The following is a 15,815-nucleotide window of genomic DNA, read 5'->3' as shown; positions in this document are numbered from 1 at the left end:
ATTTAAAAAGTACATACCAATATCCTTCATGAACCCAAATGTAAAAATTCTTATATAAAATATTAACCACTAGAATCTGATAATATATATTTTAAAAAGATAAATTATAAACACCTGATAACTGACCTTGGAAATACAAGGTTGGTTTAATATATATTTGAAAATCAATTAACAGAAAAAGAACTAAAGAAAAAAAATGATCTCAATAGAGGCAGAACATGCACATTTTGTATAAAATTCAATATCTACTCAAGATAAAAAAAAAACTTTAAGCAAACTAGAAATAGAAGGGAACTTTCTCAGTTTGATAAAAAATGCTTTACAGGTAATATCACAATTAATGGTGAAAGAAAGAAACACATTTTGCTAAAAGCTTTTCCCCTGAGATCACAAAGGATGTCTTCTCTCATATCTTCTCTTTAAGTCTTCACTATAGGTTCAAGCCAAAACAACTACATAAAAACAGGAAATAAAATATGCAAGAATTAGATAGAAAAAAGTAAAACTATCTTTTTCAGGATAGAAATTTGTATAGAAAATCCTGAGAAATCTACAAAAATCTACTAGAGCTAATAGGTGAATACAGCAAGGTTTCTGGATATAAGGTAAATATAAACATTGAAAATCAAATTAGAAGATATGTCATTTACCACAGCAAAGAACATAAATATATAGACACATTTAATGAAAGATGCATAAAATTTGAATATTGAAAACAACAAAACATTATTGAGAGAAAATTTTAAAAACGTAAATAAATGGAGAGCTATTATGTTCCCATTGGAAGAGTCAATACTGTTGCAATGTCAGGTCAGCTCTTTGATCTACAGATTCAATGTCATCTCCATAAACATCACAACAGTCTTTTTTTTTTTTTTTGTAGAAACAGACGAGCTGATACTAAAATTTAGGCGGAAATGCAAAGGATCTGGAATATTAAAAAATAATCTTGAAATAAAAGAGCAAAGTTGGATGGTGTCATACCCTGAATAATGATCCTCAAAATATTCAGGTCCTAGGCTGGGCGCAGTGGCTCATGCCTGTAATCCTAGCACTCTTGGAGGCTGAGGCAGACAGATCACTAGACCTTCTGAGTTTGAGACCAGCCTGAGCAAGAGAGAGACCTCATCTCTGAAAAATAGCCCAGCATTGTGATGGGCGCATATAGTCCCAGCTACTTGGGAAGCTGAGACAAGAGGATTGCTTGAGCCCAAGAGTTTGAGGTTGCTGTAAGCTATGATGCCATGACACTCTACCAAGAGTGACAAAGTGAGGCTCTGTCTAAAAAAAAAAAAAAATTCCAGGTCCTAAACCCTAGAATTATGACTGTTGTCTTATATGGTAAAAGAGACTTTGTAGATGTGTTTAAGTTAAGAACTCTGAAATGAAGAGAATTATCCTAGATTATCTGTGTGGGCTTTAAATGTAATCACAAGTGTCTTTATAAGATGGGGGAAGAAGGAGATTTGACAAGGAAGAAGGTGACCATGTGATGCTGAAGCAAGAGGCCACACAGCTGGGAAGAGGGGACTTCAAGATGGCTGGTTGGCTAGAGGCATTTTATACTTCCTTCCTCCACTAAGAAGAGCCACTTAAGATAGTAATAGATAATCCCATTTTGAATAATTGAGAGGCAACACTAGAAAGCAACAGAAAAGTGATAGGTTACCTAAAGCAAGGAAGGAAAAGGAAGTGAAGTACCCTGCTTGGTCAGGATTGGCCAGGAACAAAGAGAGACTCCACAATGGGAGCAAAGGGTAAGTGACAGACCCTCAGTGGTCCATATTCCCACCATGGACTCCTGGAATCTAGCCATGGGAAAGCCTCTTGACAACTGTGGGTCCTAAAATCAACTCTCTTCTGGGAGACTGTGTGACAGCATTGTTCCAGGAAAGGAACTCATGTGAGGTCTCACACACTCCCTGAGACTAAGCATCTATGAAAAGGTGCAGATTGTGCACTATCCTGGGCCCCAGTGGTGCCAGAGCTGAAATATAAGAGAAGTGTGGGCTGTGCCCCTAGGGCTGAGGCATTAGTGAGGCATTGGCTACTACTGTTAGGGATGACAGTGGGTGGGGAGCACTAATATGCCCTATTCAACCAATACAATAAACAAGTCTTCAGGAAAAAATTCTCCCCTATGAAAACAAATTCAATAAATTAGAAGCTACTATTACACCAGATGTGCAGACATCAACATAAAGACATTAAAAAAAAAAAAAAGGAAGAAAAATGATACCTCCCCCAAAATATAATAACCCTCCAGCAACAGATCCTAACCAGGAATGAAATCTAGAGAAAGAATTCAAAATTCTGATAATAAAGAAGTACAGTGAGATACAAGAAAATTCTGAAAAACAATTCAAAGAAATCAGAAAATTGATTCAGGATATAAATGAGAAATTTACCAAAGAGATAGATCTTATAAAAACCAAAGAGAAATTTTGGAACTAAAAATTCATTGAATGAAATACAAAATACATTTGAAAGCTTTAAAAATAGACTAAATCAAGCAGAAGATACATTTGAAAGCTTTAAAAATAGACTAAATCAAGCAGAAGAAAGAACTCAGAACTTGAACGCAGGTCTTTTGAAATAAACCATTCAGACAAAAATAAATATAGAAAAATAAAGAACAAAAAAGGGCTCTGCACCTGTAGCACAGTGGTGAGGGCGTCAGCCACATACACCAAGGCTGGTGGGTTCAAACACAGCCCAGGCCAGGTAAACAACAATGACAAGTGCAGCAAATAAAAAAACAGCTGGGCGTTGTGGTGGGCGCCTGTAGTCCCAGCTACTTGGGAGGCTGAGGCAAGAGAATTGCTTAAGCCTAAGAGTTTGAGGTTGCTGTGAGCTGTGACACCGCAGCACTCTACCAATGGTGACATAGTAAGACTCTGACTCAAAAAAAAAAATAATAAAAAAGAATAAGCAAAGCCTTTGTGGCATATGTGACCAGATATTTAAATTATAGGGGTCTCAGAAGGCAAAGAGAAAATGAAAGGGTTGGAAAACACATTTAATAAAATATGAGACGAAAACTTCTAAGTCTAGCAAGAGATTTAGATATCTAGATATAGGAGGCTCTGAAATACCTAAACAAATATAACACAAAAAGTTCTTCTCCATGGCACATTATAGTAAAACCGTCTAAAGTCAAAGCATCTAGTCACCTACAAAAGACCTCCCCACTTGACCAGTGGTGGATTTCTCAGCAGAAACTTAATAGGCCAGGAGAGAATAAGATGATATATTTAGAGGACTGAAAGAAAAAACAAAACAAAGCTTTCAGCCAAAAATACTACATCCAGTAAATTATCTTTCATTAATGAAGAAGAACTAAAATATTTCCTACACAGGCAAAAGCTGAGGGAATTCATTACCATTAGACAGGCCCTATAAGAAATACTCAAGGGAGTCCTAAATTGGAAGCAAAAAGACAACATTTACCATTGTGAAAACACAGGAAAGTAGAAAACTCACTCACTGGTAAAGCAAACACATAAACGAGGAAGAGAAAGGACTCAAATGGTACCACTACACAGAACTACCAAACCACAATGATAATAAGAGAAAAGGAAAGGAAAAAAGAATACACAAAACAACCAGAACAATTAAAGATATGACAGGAAAAAAACCTTACATATTAATAATACCATGAACATAAATGGATTAAATTCTCTACTTAAAAAGATACAGCTTTTCTTAAACTGATAGAGGCTATCTACAGCAAACCCACAGCCAATATCATATTGAATGGAGTTAAATTGGAATCATTTCCACTCAGATCAGGAACCAGACAAGGCTGCCCATTGTCTCCATTGCTTTTCAACATTGTAATGGAAGTTTTAGCCACCGCAATTAGGGAAGAAAAGGCGATCAAGGGTATCCATATAGGGTCAGAAGAGATCAAACTCTCGCTCTTCGCAGATGATATGATTGTGTATCTGGAAAACACTAGGGACTCTACTACAAAATTCCTAGAAGTGATCAAGGAATACAGCAGTGTCTCAGGTTACAAAATCAACATTCATAAATCGGTAGCCTTTATATACACCAACAACAGTCAAATTGAAAAAGCAGTTAAGGACGCTATCCCATTCACAGTAGTGCCAAAGAAGATGAAATATTTGGGAATTTACCTAACAAAAGACGTGAAAGATCTCTATAAAGAGAACTATGAAACTCTAAGAAAAGAAATAGCTGAAAATGTTAACAAATGGAAAAACATACCATGCTCATGGCTAGGAAGAATCAACATTATCAAAATGTCCATACTACCCAAAGCAATATATAATTTCAACGCACTCCCTATTAAAGCTCCACTGTCATATTTTAAAGATCTTGAAAAAACATTACTTCGTTTTATATGGAATCAGAAAAAACCTCGAATAGCCAAGACATTACTCAGAAATAAAAACAAAACAGGAGGAATCACACTACCAGACCTCAGACTTTACTACAAATCGATAGTGATCAAAACAGCATGGTATTGGCACAAAAACAGAGAAGTAGATATCTGGAATAGAATAGAGAACCAAGAGATGAATCCAGCTACTTACCGCTATTTGATTTTTGACAAGCGAATTAAAAACATTCAGTGGGGAAAAGATTCCCTATTTAACAAATGGTGCTGGGTGAACTGGCTGGCAATCTGCAGAAGACTGAAATTGGACCCACACCTTTCACCATTAACTAAGATAGACTCTCATTGGATTAAAGATTTAAACTTAAGACATGAAACTATAAAAATACTAGAGGAGAATGCAGGGAAAACCCTTGAAGAAATTGGTGTGGGTGAGTATTTCATGAGGAGAACCCCCCGGGCAATTGAAGCAGCTTCAAAAATACACTACTGGGACTTGATCAAACTAAAAAGCTTCTGCACAGCTAAGAACACAGTAAGCAGAGCAAGCAGACAGCCCTCAGAATGGGAGAAGATATTTATAGGGTATAACTCTGACAAAGGTTTAATAGCCAGAATCCACAGAGAACTCAAACGCATCAGCAAGAAAAAAACAAGGGATCCCATCGCAGGCTGGGCAAGGGATTTGAAGAGAAACTTCTCTGAAGAAGACAGGCGCACGGCCTTCAGACATATGAAAAAATGCTCATCATCTTTAATCATCAGAGAAATGCAAATCAAAACTACTTTGAGATATCATCTAACTCCAATGAGACTAGCCTATATCACAAAATCTCAAGACCAGAGATGTTGGCGTGGATGCGGAGAAAAGGGAACACTTCTGCACTGCTGGTGGGAATGCAAATTAATACATTCCTTTTGGAAAGATATATGGAGAACACTCAGAGATCTAAAAATAGATCTGCCATTCAATCCTGTAATTCCTCTGCTGGGCATATACCCAGAAGACCAAAAATCACAACATAACAAAGATATTTGTACCAGAATGTTTATTGCAGCCCAATTCATAATAGCTAAGTCATGGAAAAAGCCCAAGTGCCCATCGATCCACGAATGGATTAATAAATTGTGGTATATGTATACCATGGAATACTATGCAGCCTTAAAGAAAGATGGAGACTTTACCTCTTTCATGTTTACATGGATGGAGCTGGAACATATTCTTCTTAGTAAAGTATCCCAAGAATGGAAGAAAAAATACCCAATGTACACAGCCCTACTATGAAACTAATTTGGGACTCTCACATGAAAGCTATAACCCAGCTACAACTTAACAATAGGGGGAAGTGGGAAAGGGGGGGGTGGGTAGAGGGAGGGGAATCGGTGGGATCACACCTGTGGTGCATATTACAGGGGTATTTGCGAAACTTGGTAAATGTAGAATGTAAATGTTTTGGCACAGTAACCGAGATAACGCCGGAAAGGCTATGTTAACCACTGTGATAAAAATGTGTCAAATGGTTTATGAAGTGAGTGTATGATGCCCCATAATCATATCATTGTATACAGTTATGATTTAATAAAAAAAAAAAAAGATATAGACTGCCTGAATGGATTAAAAAAAAAAAAAGATCTGAATATATGCTGTCTACAAGAAACACATTTTACCTATAAAGACACTTATAGACTGAAAGGGATGCAAATGTAAACCAAAAATGAGCAGGAATAGCTACACTTATATCAGATTAAACAGATTTTTAAGTCAAAGGCACTAAAAAGACTGGTATTGTGACTAATTCCAGCACTTGGGTAGAATAAGTTAGGAGAATCACTTGAGGCCAGGAGTTTGAAACTAGCCTGGGAAATAGAGTGAAACAGTGTCTCCACATAAAAATTAAACATGTGTGGTGTCATGGACCTGTAGTTCCAGTTACTCAGGAGGCTAAGGTCAGTGGATTACTTGAGCCCTGGAATTTGAGGTTGCAGAGACCTGTGTTGGTGCCACTGTATTCTAGCCTACACAAGAGAACGAGACCCTCTTTTAAAAAACAAACAAACAAAGGGGTCATTATATGCTAAAGAGATCAATTCAGCAAGAGGATATAAACATTCTTTTTTTTTTGCAGTTTTGGCCAGGGCTGGGTTTGAACCTGCCACCTCCGGCATGTGGGGCTGGCACCCTACTCCTTTGAGCCACAGGCACCACAGGATATAACCATTCTAAATATACATGCACCCAACACTGGAGCACCCAGATTCATAAAGCAAGTATTAAATGTTAATTAGATCTAAAGAGAGAGATAGACTCCAATATAATAATAGTGGAGAATATTAATACCCTACTCTCAGTGTTAGATAAATCATCTAGACAGAAAATCAACAGAGAAACATTGGATTTAAGTTGAACTTTAGATTAAGTTGATCTAACAGGCATTTATAGAAAAATTTATCCAAAAACTGCAGAACACATTCTTCTCCTCAACACATGTAACATTTTCCAGACTATATGTTAGGTCACAAAAAAGTCTTAATAAATTAAAAAAAAAAATTGAAATCCTATCATGTATCTTCTCAGACCACAATGGAACGAAACTAAAAATTAATACCAAGAGGAACTTTGGAAACTATACAAGTTCGTGGAAATTAAACAGCATGTTCCTGAGCAACAATTGGGTCAATGAAGAAATTATGATAGGGATCAAAAAATCTACTGAAACATATGAAAATTACAAAGACTTACAAAACCTGTGGTGTATAGCAAAATTAGTGCTAAGATGGAAATTTATGGCAGTAAACATTTACATCAGAAAAGTAAAATATTTCAAAGACATAATGTAATAATGTACCTTAAGGAACCAGGAAAGCAAGAATAAATCAAATACAAAATGAGCAGAAGAAAAGAAATAACAAAAATAGGAGCAGAACTAAACAAAATAGAGATTTAAAAAAATATAAAAATAAATGAAACAAACATGTTTGTTCTTGGAAAAGATAAAGAAAATTGACAAAAAAGAGAGACCACCTAAGTAAACAAAATTAGAAATATAAAAGGAGACATTATAACTAATACTGTAGAAATTCAAAAGATCATCAGAGACTATGATGAAGAACTGGAAAATTGGCAAACAAACTGGAAATCCTAAAGGAAAGGGAAAAATTATTATTGATCTTGAGTTGATTTTTATATATGGTAAGAGATAAGGATCCAGTTTCATTCTGCATATAGAAGCATCATTTGTTGAAGAGGATGTCTCTTGCTTCTTGATGACTTTGTTGAAAATCATTTGGCTATAATAAGTGGATTTATTTCTGGGTTCTCTATTCTGTTCTGTATCTATGTGCCTATTTTTATACCAATACACATATTGTTTTGGTTACTACAATGTTGTAATATACTTTGAAATCACATAGTATGATGCCTCAAGCTCTGTTCTTTTTGCTCAGGATTGCATTGGCTATTCAGACTGTTTTTTGATTCCATACAAAGTTTAGGATTGTTTTCCTAGTTCTATGATAGATGACACTGTATTAGAAGAAAACATAGGGGAAACACTTTAGGACATTGGTTTAGGCAAAGATTTTATGGCTAAGATCTCAAAAGCACAGAAAACTAAAACAAAAATAGACAAATGGAACTATATTAAACCAAAAAGCTTCTGTGCAACAAAGAAAACAATAGAGTGAAAAGAAAACCTGTTGAATGTGAGAAAAAATTTGGAAACTATTCATCTGATAAAGGAATAATATCCAGAATATACAAGGAACTCAAACAGCTCAACAACAACAAAAACCCAAATAATGCCATTACAAAGTGGGCAACGGACATGAATAGATAGATATTCTTCAAAGGAAGACAAATAGCTAATGGGCATCTGAAAAAATAGTCAACATCACTAATCATTACGGAAATATAAATCAAAACCACAATGAGATACCATCTTGCCCCAGTCAGAATAGCTATTTTTAAGAAGATAAGAAATAATAGATGCAGATGTGGATGCAGAGAAAAGAAACCCTTTTGGGGGAATGTAAATTAGTGCAGCCACTATAAGAAACAATGTGGAGACTTCTTAAAGAAAAAAAAAGTAGACATACACTATGATCCAGCAATCCCACTACTGGACATCTATCCAAAGGAAAATTCATCAGTATTTCAAAGGGATACCCGCATTTGCATATTTACCACAGCATTGTTCACGATAGCAATGTTAGTGTCCGTTAATGGATAAATGGGTAAAGAAAATGTGGTATCGATACACAATGAAATACGTTTAGAATTCATACAAAAGAATGAAACTCTGTCACCTGCAGCAACATGGATGGAGCTGAAGGTCATTGTGTTAGGTAAAATAATCCAGGCACAGAAAGACAAATACTGCATGTTTTCACCCACGTGTGGGGGCTAGAAAACATGATCTCATAGAGGCAGAGAGTAATGTGATAGGGACTAGGAATATGGTGTGGGTGAGAGGTAGAAATGAAGAGAAAATACCTGCAAATCATGGATCTGAGAAAGAACTTCTATTTGTGAGATAGAAAGAACTACGAACAAATACCAAGAAGGCAAACATTCTAATCATAAAACAGGCATAAAACTTGAACAGATGCTTCACAAGAGGCCAGTGACCTCATGAAAGGCGCTCAACCTTGTTAGCCATGAAGGAAATGCAAAGTGAAACCACCGTGAGATACAATTTCACATCCACCAGAGTAGCTAAAGTTGGAAAAAACCTACAGACGACAAGTTTTGGGGAGGAAATGAGTGACTAGAGAGTACAATCTCTGATGGGAACTGTTTGGTAATTTTTTTTATAAAATTAGACTTACATGGCTCGATGCCCATAGCTCAGCAGCTAAGGTGCCAGCCACATACACTGGGGCTGGCAGGTTCGAACCCGCCCCAGGCCTGACAAAGAACAATGACAACTACAACAAAAAAATAGCCAGGCATTGTGGTGGGCACCTGTAGTTGCAGCTACTTAAGCCCAAGAGTTTGAGGTTGCTGTGAGCTATGATGCTACAGCACTCTAATGAGGGCGACATAGTAAGACTCTGTCTCAAAAAAAAAAAAATAGACTTACACACTCACTCTATAACTTAGCAATTCCACTCCTAATATTTACCCAAGAGAAATGAAAACACCTATCTACAGAAGGCTCTGTACAGCAGCTTTATTAATAGCAGCCCAAAGCTGGAAACCACTCAATATCTACCAACAGGTGAGTGGGTAAATGAACTGTGGTAAAGCCACACAATGAACTACCATGCAGCAACAAAAAGAATGAACTTCTGGTACCGTCACAGCAAGAAGGGACCTCAAATGGATGGTGTGTCCTGGGAGGAGACAATTAGAGGCCATACTGCATGACTGCATGCAGTCATTAAGTTCAAGAACAGGGAGGAACTGGTGGCTCTGGTGAGAGAAATCAGTGCAGTTGCAGTCAGTAAGCACTGGAAATGACTGGTAGAGAGTAGGGGTGAACTTCTAGGGTAATGGGAACATTCTGTATCTTTTTTTCTTTCTTTTTCTTGAGACAGAGTTTCTCCTATAGCCTGGGTTAGAGTGCCGCAGCCTCAGTCTAGCTCACTACAGCCTCGAACTCCTGGGCTTAAGCAATATTTGTGCCTCGGCCTCCCAAGTAGCTGGGACAACAGATGCCTACCATGATGCCTGGCTAATTTTTCTACTTTATGTAGAGATGAAGGGTCTCACTCTTGCTTAGGCTGGTCTGAAACTCCTGGCCTTGAGTGATCCTCTCGTCTTGGCCTCTCAGAGTGCTGGGATTACAGGTGTAAGCCACAGCACCTGGCTAGGAACATTCTATATCTTGCTGCAGGTGCAGCTAACACAGTTGTATGCATTTGTCAAAAGTCATTGTTTTAGACACTAGCAATCTGCATGTTTCACTACAAGTAAAATCTACCATCAAGGGCTCCTGGTGGGTCAGCTAAAAAACAGAAGCGGTTATGAGTGACAGAACTTGGTCAACAGAATTGTTTCATGCGGGGGTAGAAGGGCCAGGTGGTGAAGGAGTGCCGTGAAGAGTGGGTGTCTGACGTACAGAGAGGAGTTTTAAGCCTGGAAGTGCCATCTCCTAAGCATGCCTGTATAAGGGAGGTGCCTAGTGAGACCAGACAGCAGAGGAGGTAGTGGATCTTGGGTACTCTGTGCTGGTCACCAAGCCAGCTTCCCAGGTGCAGCAATTTGGAAGCCCAGGCTTAAGGCTTTGGAGTGGTCCTGGCTGGACATCTGGGCATTCTTCCTCTGGGCTATGGAGGACCAAAGTGGCTGACTCAGTGTCTCAGGGAAAAGAGGGAGCTTACTGAGGACCCTGGAGGTGGAAGGGAAGTGGGATCACCATGGAGAAGGATGCCTAGAGGCCGAGTCTGATGACTCCGGCCAGGTTCAGCACAGGACTGAGGACTAGGGGGATCTAGGGACACCCAGTAGCTGGCTTGGTGACTAGCACAGAGTTGTGAGGAGTTGGTCAAAGGGTGGCAGCTGAGGAGTAGTAGGTGCTGGGAGGAAGGGAAAGAGGAAGAGGAGGGGGGAGACTTGTTTTTGTTTGGGACTGGGGAAACCTGGGTAACTTACAGACCCAGGAAAGGTCCACAGAAAGAGGCAGAAATCAGCCATGGTATACAATGTGTCTACTTGACGAAAGGCTGCCCCATGCAGACCCTGACACCCATCCTCCCTTGGAGCAGGTGATAAAGTAGCTCCCATGATTCAGTCATGTTAGATTGCCTTGTCTCTCACTCTATTTTTACTTACCAAATAACTGACCAATTAATTAAGGCACAAATTATTTTTAATGCCATCCTTGCATGTTTTCCTACAGCTTTTCAATAAGTGAATTTCTTTCAACTTCCTGAAAAGAGAAGCCTGTGGCACAGGAGGGAGTGGGTGATGGTGGCAGCACAGATCCCTGAAAATCTTTTTCAGAACATCAGCAGTCCCAGGTACCCCCTCCCTCTTCCAGCGAGCCGTCTGATGCACACCCTTACCTGTCATTGGCAACGGGCAGTGCAATCTCAAACTTGGCCAGGAATTGGAAGTACTGCTCTTCCGTCTGCTGTGTGAAGCCCGTCCCCACCAGCAGCATCCTGAGGTCCTCCGCTCGGATCACCCCGTTCTTGGCCACTGACCGGGAGCCCTTGATGGTAAAGATCCTCTGCAGGCACTCAGACAACCAGATGGGGTCGAGGAAGTACAGGTTCCTCAGGCCGTGGCTGGTGTCAGGGAAGTGGAGCAGGGTGCCCGTCTCTATGAGGAAGCCGATGGCTACTCTCAAGCATGGGGAGGAGGAAACAGTGTTAGACAAAGGAATGAAAGGGGCTCTGCGGTGTCCCTATTCCCAAGAGCGGGGAAGGTCAGAAATTCATCCTAGGAGGAAACACCCCCTCCTGAACACTGCAGCCTTTTGACTGGGTGGCAGCCCCTTGTAACTCTCGGCAATGTCCCAAGCTGATGACCACAGGGAACAAGTCTGTCCTCATTATTTGCAGGTTCTGTCCAAATTTGCCTACTTGCTAAAATTTATGTGCAAGCCCCAAATCAATACTTGAGGTGTGCGTGTGGTTGCCAGAAGACATGCGCAGAGCAGGGAAATCTGAGTGGCCCGATGTGCACATCCCTCGCTGAGGTTGGACGAGGTGAGGCTCTGCCCTGTTGTTCAGCTCTCATCCCAGAAACAAGGACCTTTTCACGGTCTAGGTAGTACTGCATTTTTAAAATTTTTGTGCTTTTTGTGGGTGGATTTGCTGTCTAAAATGGCCCCAAGCATAGTGCTGAAGTGCTGTCTAGCATTCTAAGCACCAGGCGGCTTTGATGTACTTTACAGAGAAAATATGTGTGAGATATGTGCTGTTCAGGCATGAGGTATGGTGCTGTTGGCTGTGAGTTCAATGTTAACAAATCAACAATGTGCAGTAAATACGGTGTCTTTAAGCAGAAACGCACATAAAGCAGGGCTCTGTAGCGATCAGTTAAAGAAAACGCTGTGATCAGAGGCTGGCAGGAGCCTTACCCTGTGTTCCCCCGGGAGCAATGATTTAGCACTGCTAATCAGTGGTGGGGAAACTGTAGAATGTAACTGCAGACAGGAGAACTGATCATCATTTCTTAACTTCTGTCTCCCCCCTGGGGCTGTCAGCCCTAGAGGGCAAGGAGCAGTCCATTTTGCTCCTCTGTCCATCCTTGGTGGCTAACACCAGGCTGGTGCAGAGTAGCTGTTTGTGTTCTCTTTCTTTAAGAAAAGAAGGGCTGGAGGGTGGGATGAAGGAAGGCAGGCAGGAACCCAAGCCAAGTGACTGATTCCCTCACTCAAAATCTATCGGTCTGTTGTGCTGAGGGCTAGGTGACACCAAGTACAGATAGTACCTGCCCCTACCCTTCCTAGAGCTCTGGCCCTCTGCCACGCCTTGTGGGGTCCCTCATGCCTGTGCCCACTGGGTGCCCACGTGGGTCCCGCCATCCCCACCCCGCCCCGCCCACCGGATTGTAGGTCCTCATAGTCCTTGATGTCGTTGTCAGGCGTCTGCTCCACTAGCTGTTCTAGCTGCTTGTCTGTCAGGTACTGCACATCATCGGCCTGGCTGCGCCGCTGCTGCTCTGCCAGCACAGCCTCCTGCAGGCTCAGGTAGCTCCTGGGGATCTGGGGACAGGTGGGAGAGAGGGGCCCCTCAGACGCGAAGGCATGCCACCAGCTTGGGCAGCCCCAGCCCAGCCCCTACAGCCAGTCCTGAGGCCTGAGGAGGTGGAAAGTTCTCCCACCCCAATCCCTGCAACCCTACAGTAGTGAGGGGGACCCCCAACAACAAGAGGTAAGCCCCTCTGGTTTTAATGGGATACGTGGGGTACCCACCAGCCTTCCCGCCAGTCGCTGGCAGCCGATGGTGCTGCCCACATCCTTCATGTTGCATGTGACGTGGAAAATCAGCTGCCGCAGCCCCTCCTGGCCTTCCAGGCTTTTACAGGAAATCTCGCTGTGTGTGCAAATAGACCGGAGATTATGCTCCGCTCTCTGAAGAAGCACTGCAGTCTGTTTCTCCAAGTCTAAGGAACTCATAAGAAGTTGACTGAGGTCTTGCTTTGTGCAAAGCACTGTACCAGGTGCATCACAATATGCTACTTTAGTCTGTCTTCCCAATAAGCCCATTTCACAGAAGAGGAAAATGAGGCACAGAGGTACAATGTGACCCCTGAGGACGTAACTGAGAAGGAAGAGACTCAACGTAGGTTGGACCTGGGTTCTGACCCAGAGCCAGCTCTCCTATTTTCCCAGCCCCCATGGATTTTCGCAGGGGGAACACCAGGCATTTCTAAATGCCTCATCCTGCCTTCTGAGCCAGGCTGATGTGTTCCCAGGTCAAGCTGTGCCATAGACATCATGTGGCACTCCACCCAGAGTGAGGGGATCTGACAGCCACCAGTACAGCTGCAGCAATGCACAGTGCATTTTATTCCTATCAGGGAACACTTGCCAAGCCTCAGTTTATCATCTGTAAAGTGGGCACAACAATCCCTATAACCTGCAGGGATGTCGTGAGAGTCCAATGACACAAGGTGAACCCAGGGCAACTGTCCCCCCCTGGCACTGGCCCATCGTGACCCTTACTCTTTCCAGACTTGATGGCTGATGTCAGGACCACTGGTATCCCACATGAGGACTGGGACTTCCTTCCCAGGGTTTGTCCTTGATCACTGATCAACAAATGGGACGTGTGGTGCCTGAGTTCACTCTTCCAGTCCCATGGAAGCCATGCACTCTTAGCACAGCCACAGAGGGTGGGAAAGGGGGTCAGAGTGGTGGCGCACAGTAGGTGTCTTCAAGCTGTCCAGTGGTCTTGGCCCCATCCAGGGCAGGGTCTGCTCAGCTGGCTGAGCTGCCACCCTTGGCTGGGAAGGGGCCCCCAGCCCCATGAGCCCTCCGTGGGTCCATCCTCGAAGGATGGACAAATCAGCAACCTATGTGCACAAGAGCAGCAAGAGGCTACGGACACTCACTGTAAGTGCTTGAACGTGATGTCAGGGAAGCCGGTGGCCCTGGAGCCTGAGGGGGAGCGGCAGAGTGCCAGCACATAAGCACGCAGCGTCGCGATCCTCTCCACTCGGAATTTGGCTTCGATTAAGTCCAGGTGTGTTCCCACAACCAGAACCACAGAATTTGGTGCCTTGGCCTGCGACAGGGAACCCCGAGGCTGAGTAGGGGGAAGAGGGGATCGGAAAGAGCCCCCCCTAGCCCTGCAGGTGTTCTGACCATGGCCTGTCATCCCAGGTAGCCACCACACGCCTCACACTATGCACTCCCAAGGCACTTTGTACCAAGGGGTGTCTGAGGCACCCTTGACCTCCTTTGCAGGGGTCACTGAGTTGACTTGTGGGGAGGGATTTCTGATCCTTTAGAAATGACATTCACTACTAGAGGCAGGGGTGGGGGAACAATACTTTTACACTTGGGAGGGGAGCAGGGATCCTTACATTTAAGGTAAACAAGGAAATTGTAAGAGTACCACCAACCTACAGCACTTAAAATTGCTTTGCTATGAAAGGCAAGCAGCACCATGATTCTGGGGGCCTCTGTGAAAGTGCCTCAACATGCAGAGCGCTCCTCCCTAACTTCATTCCTATTTTCCCATCAGTACAGGGGATGCTTCAGAGATGCAGCTGGGGGATGCTCTGAGAGCCGACAACCACAGAGCTGGTGGCTGGAGTCCTCACCTCAATGTTGAGCAGCCAGAACTGGAGGTTGGCTACCGCCTCCTCTCCTAGTGCCAGGTTCCAGACCACCACATACAGGGCCTTGTCTGTGAAGAAGCACTGGTTGACAGTGGCCATGCTGGCCGGGCCCCCGATGTCCCAGACGTTGAACTCCACTGAGTCAACCTACTTGAGCAACAAGGCAGCAACAGGGAGGCATTTTAGAGACCAAGGTTTTAGTAAACCTAATGGAAGTAACCGATGACTTTTAATGCTGTACTTCGGGGCCTGAAAAAAATGATGATGGGAAAGTTAAGGTCATCCTGTTGTCTCCTTTAGGAGTTAGTCATCTAGGCAGGGGGAAGGGGTCTTAGGGCCTGAAGGTGGTCTTCTGGGGACTTCTGTCTCCTGCTAGCAGAGCAAGGGCATGGGTGCTGGAAGGCACGGCACGGAACTGACTCTGTTAGAGTCAAGCATTCAGGAAGGCCCTGTAGGAGGACGCCCTCCTCTGACGTCACTGTTCACACTGAACTTAACCTCCCTCCCTGGGTGGGAGGGCAAGACCAAGGAAGTGGGCCTCCGGGTTTGTATAGGTCAGAGGGCAATGACCACCAAGGATGACTGGAAACTCCCCTGATAATGGGAATCAAACAAAAGATGAGCTGTCAGTTGCCAGGCACGGCTGTGTAAACGATGGTTTCTAGTTGCATGTGGTAAGAGTCTGGCCCAGGCAGCCAAGGCCGCACT

At 42.7% G+C, this 15,815-nt stretch overlaps 1 protein-coding gene across 3 annotated transcripts in view; it reads right to left on the bottom strand.

Moving 5' to 3' along the window:
- Window positions 1-15,815, bottom strand: part of LRRK1 (leucine rich repeat kinase 1) — a 190,975-nt gene that overhangs the window by 31,317 nt on the left and 143,843 nt on the right. For all 3 annotated transcript variants that reach the window (XM_053581850.1, XM_053581852.1, XM_053581851.1), the window contains 5 exons: window positions 15,090-15,254; window positions 14,376-14,548; window positions 13,234-13,354; window positions 12,864-13,023; window positions 11,375-11,651 (listed from right to left, as the gene is read on the bottom strand). In XM_053581850.1, coding sequence (XP_053437825.1) covers window positions 11,375-11,651; window positions 12,864-13,023; window positions 13,234-13,354; window positions 14,376-14,548; window positions 15,090-15,254 — 896 coding nt within the window. The remainder of the gene's footprint in view (window positions 1-11,374; window positions 11,652-12,863; window positions 13,024-13,233; window positions 13,355-14,375; window positions 14,549-15,089; window positions 15,255-15,815) is intronic.

Source organism: Nycticebus coucang, chromosome 2 (assembly GCF_027406575.1).
Source record: "Nycticebus coucang isolate mNycCou1 chromosome 2, mNycCou1.pri, whole genome shotgun sequence".
Lineage (NCBI taxonomy): Eukaryota > Metazoa > Chordata > Mammalia > Primates > Lorisidae > Nycticebus > Nycticebus coucang.
Note: the sequence above shows the minus strand (reverse complement) of the source record. Positions and strands in the feature narration are given on the sequence as shown.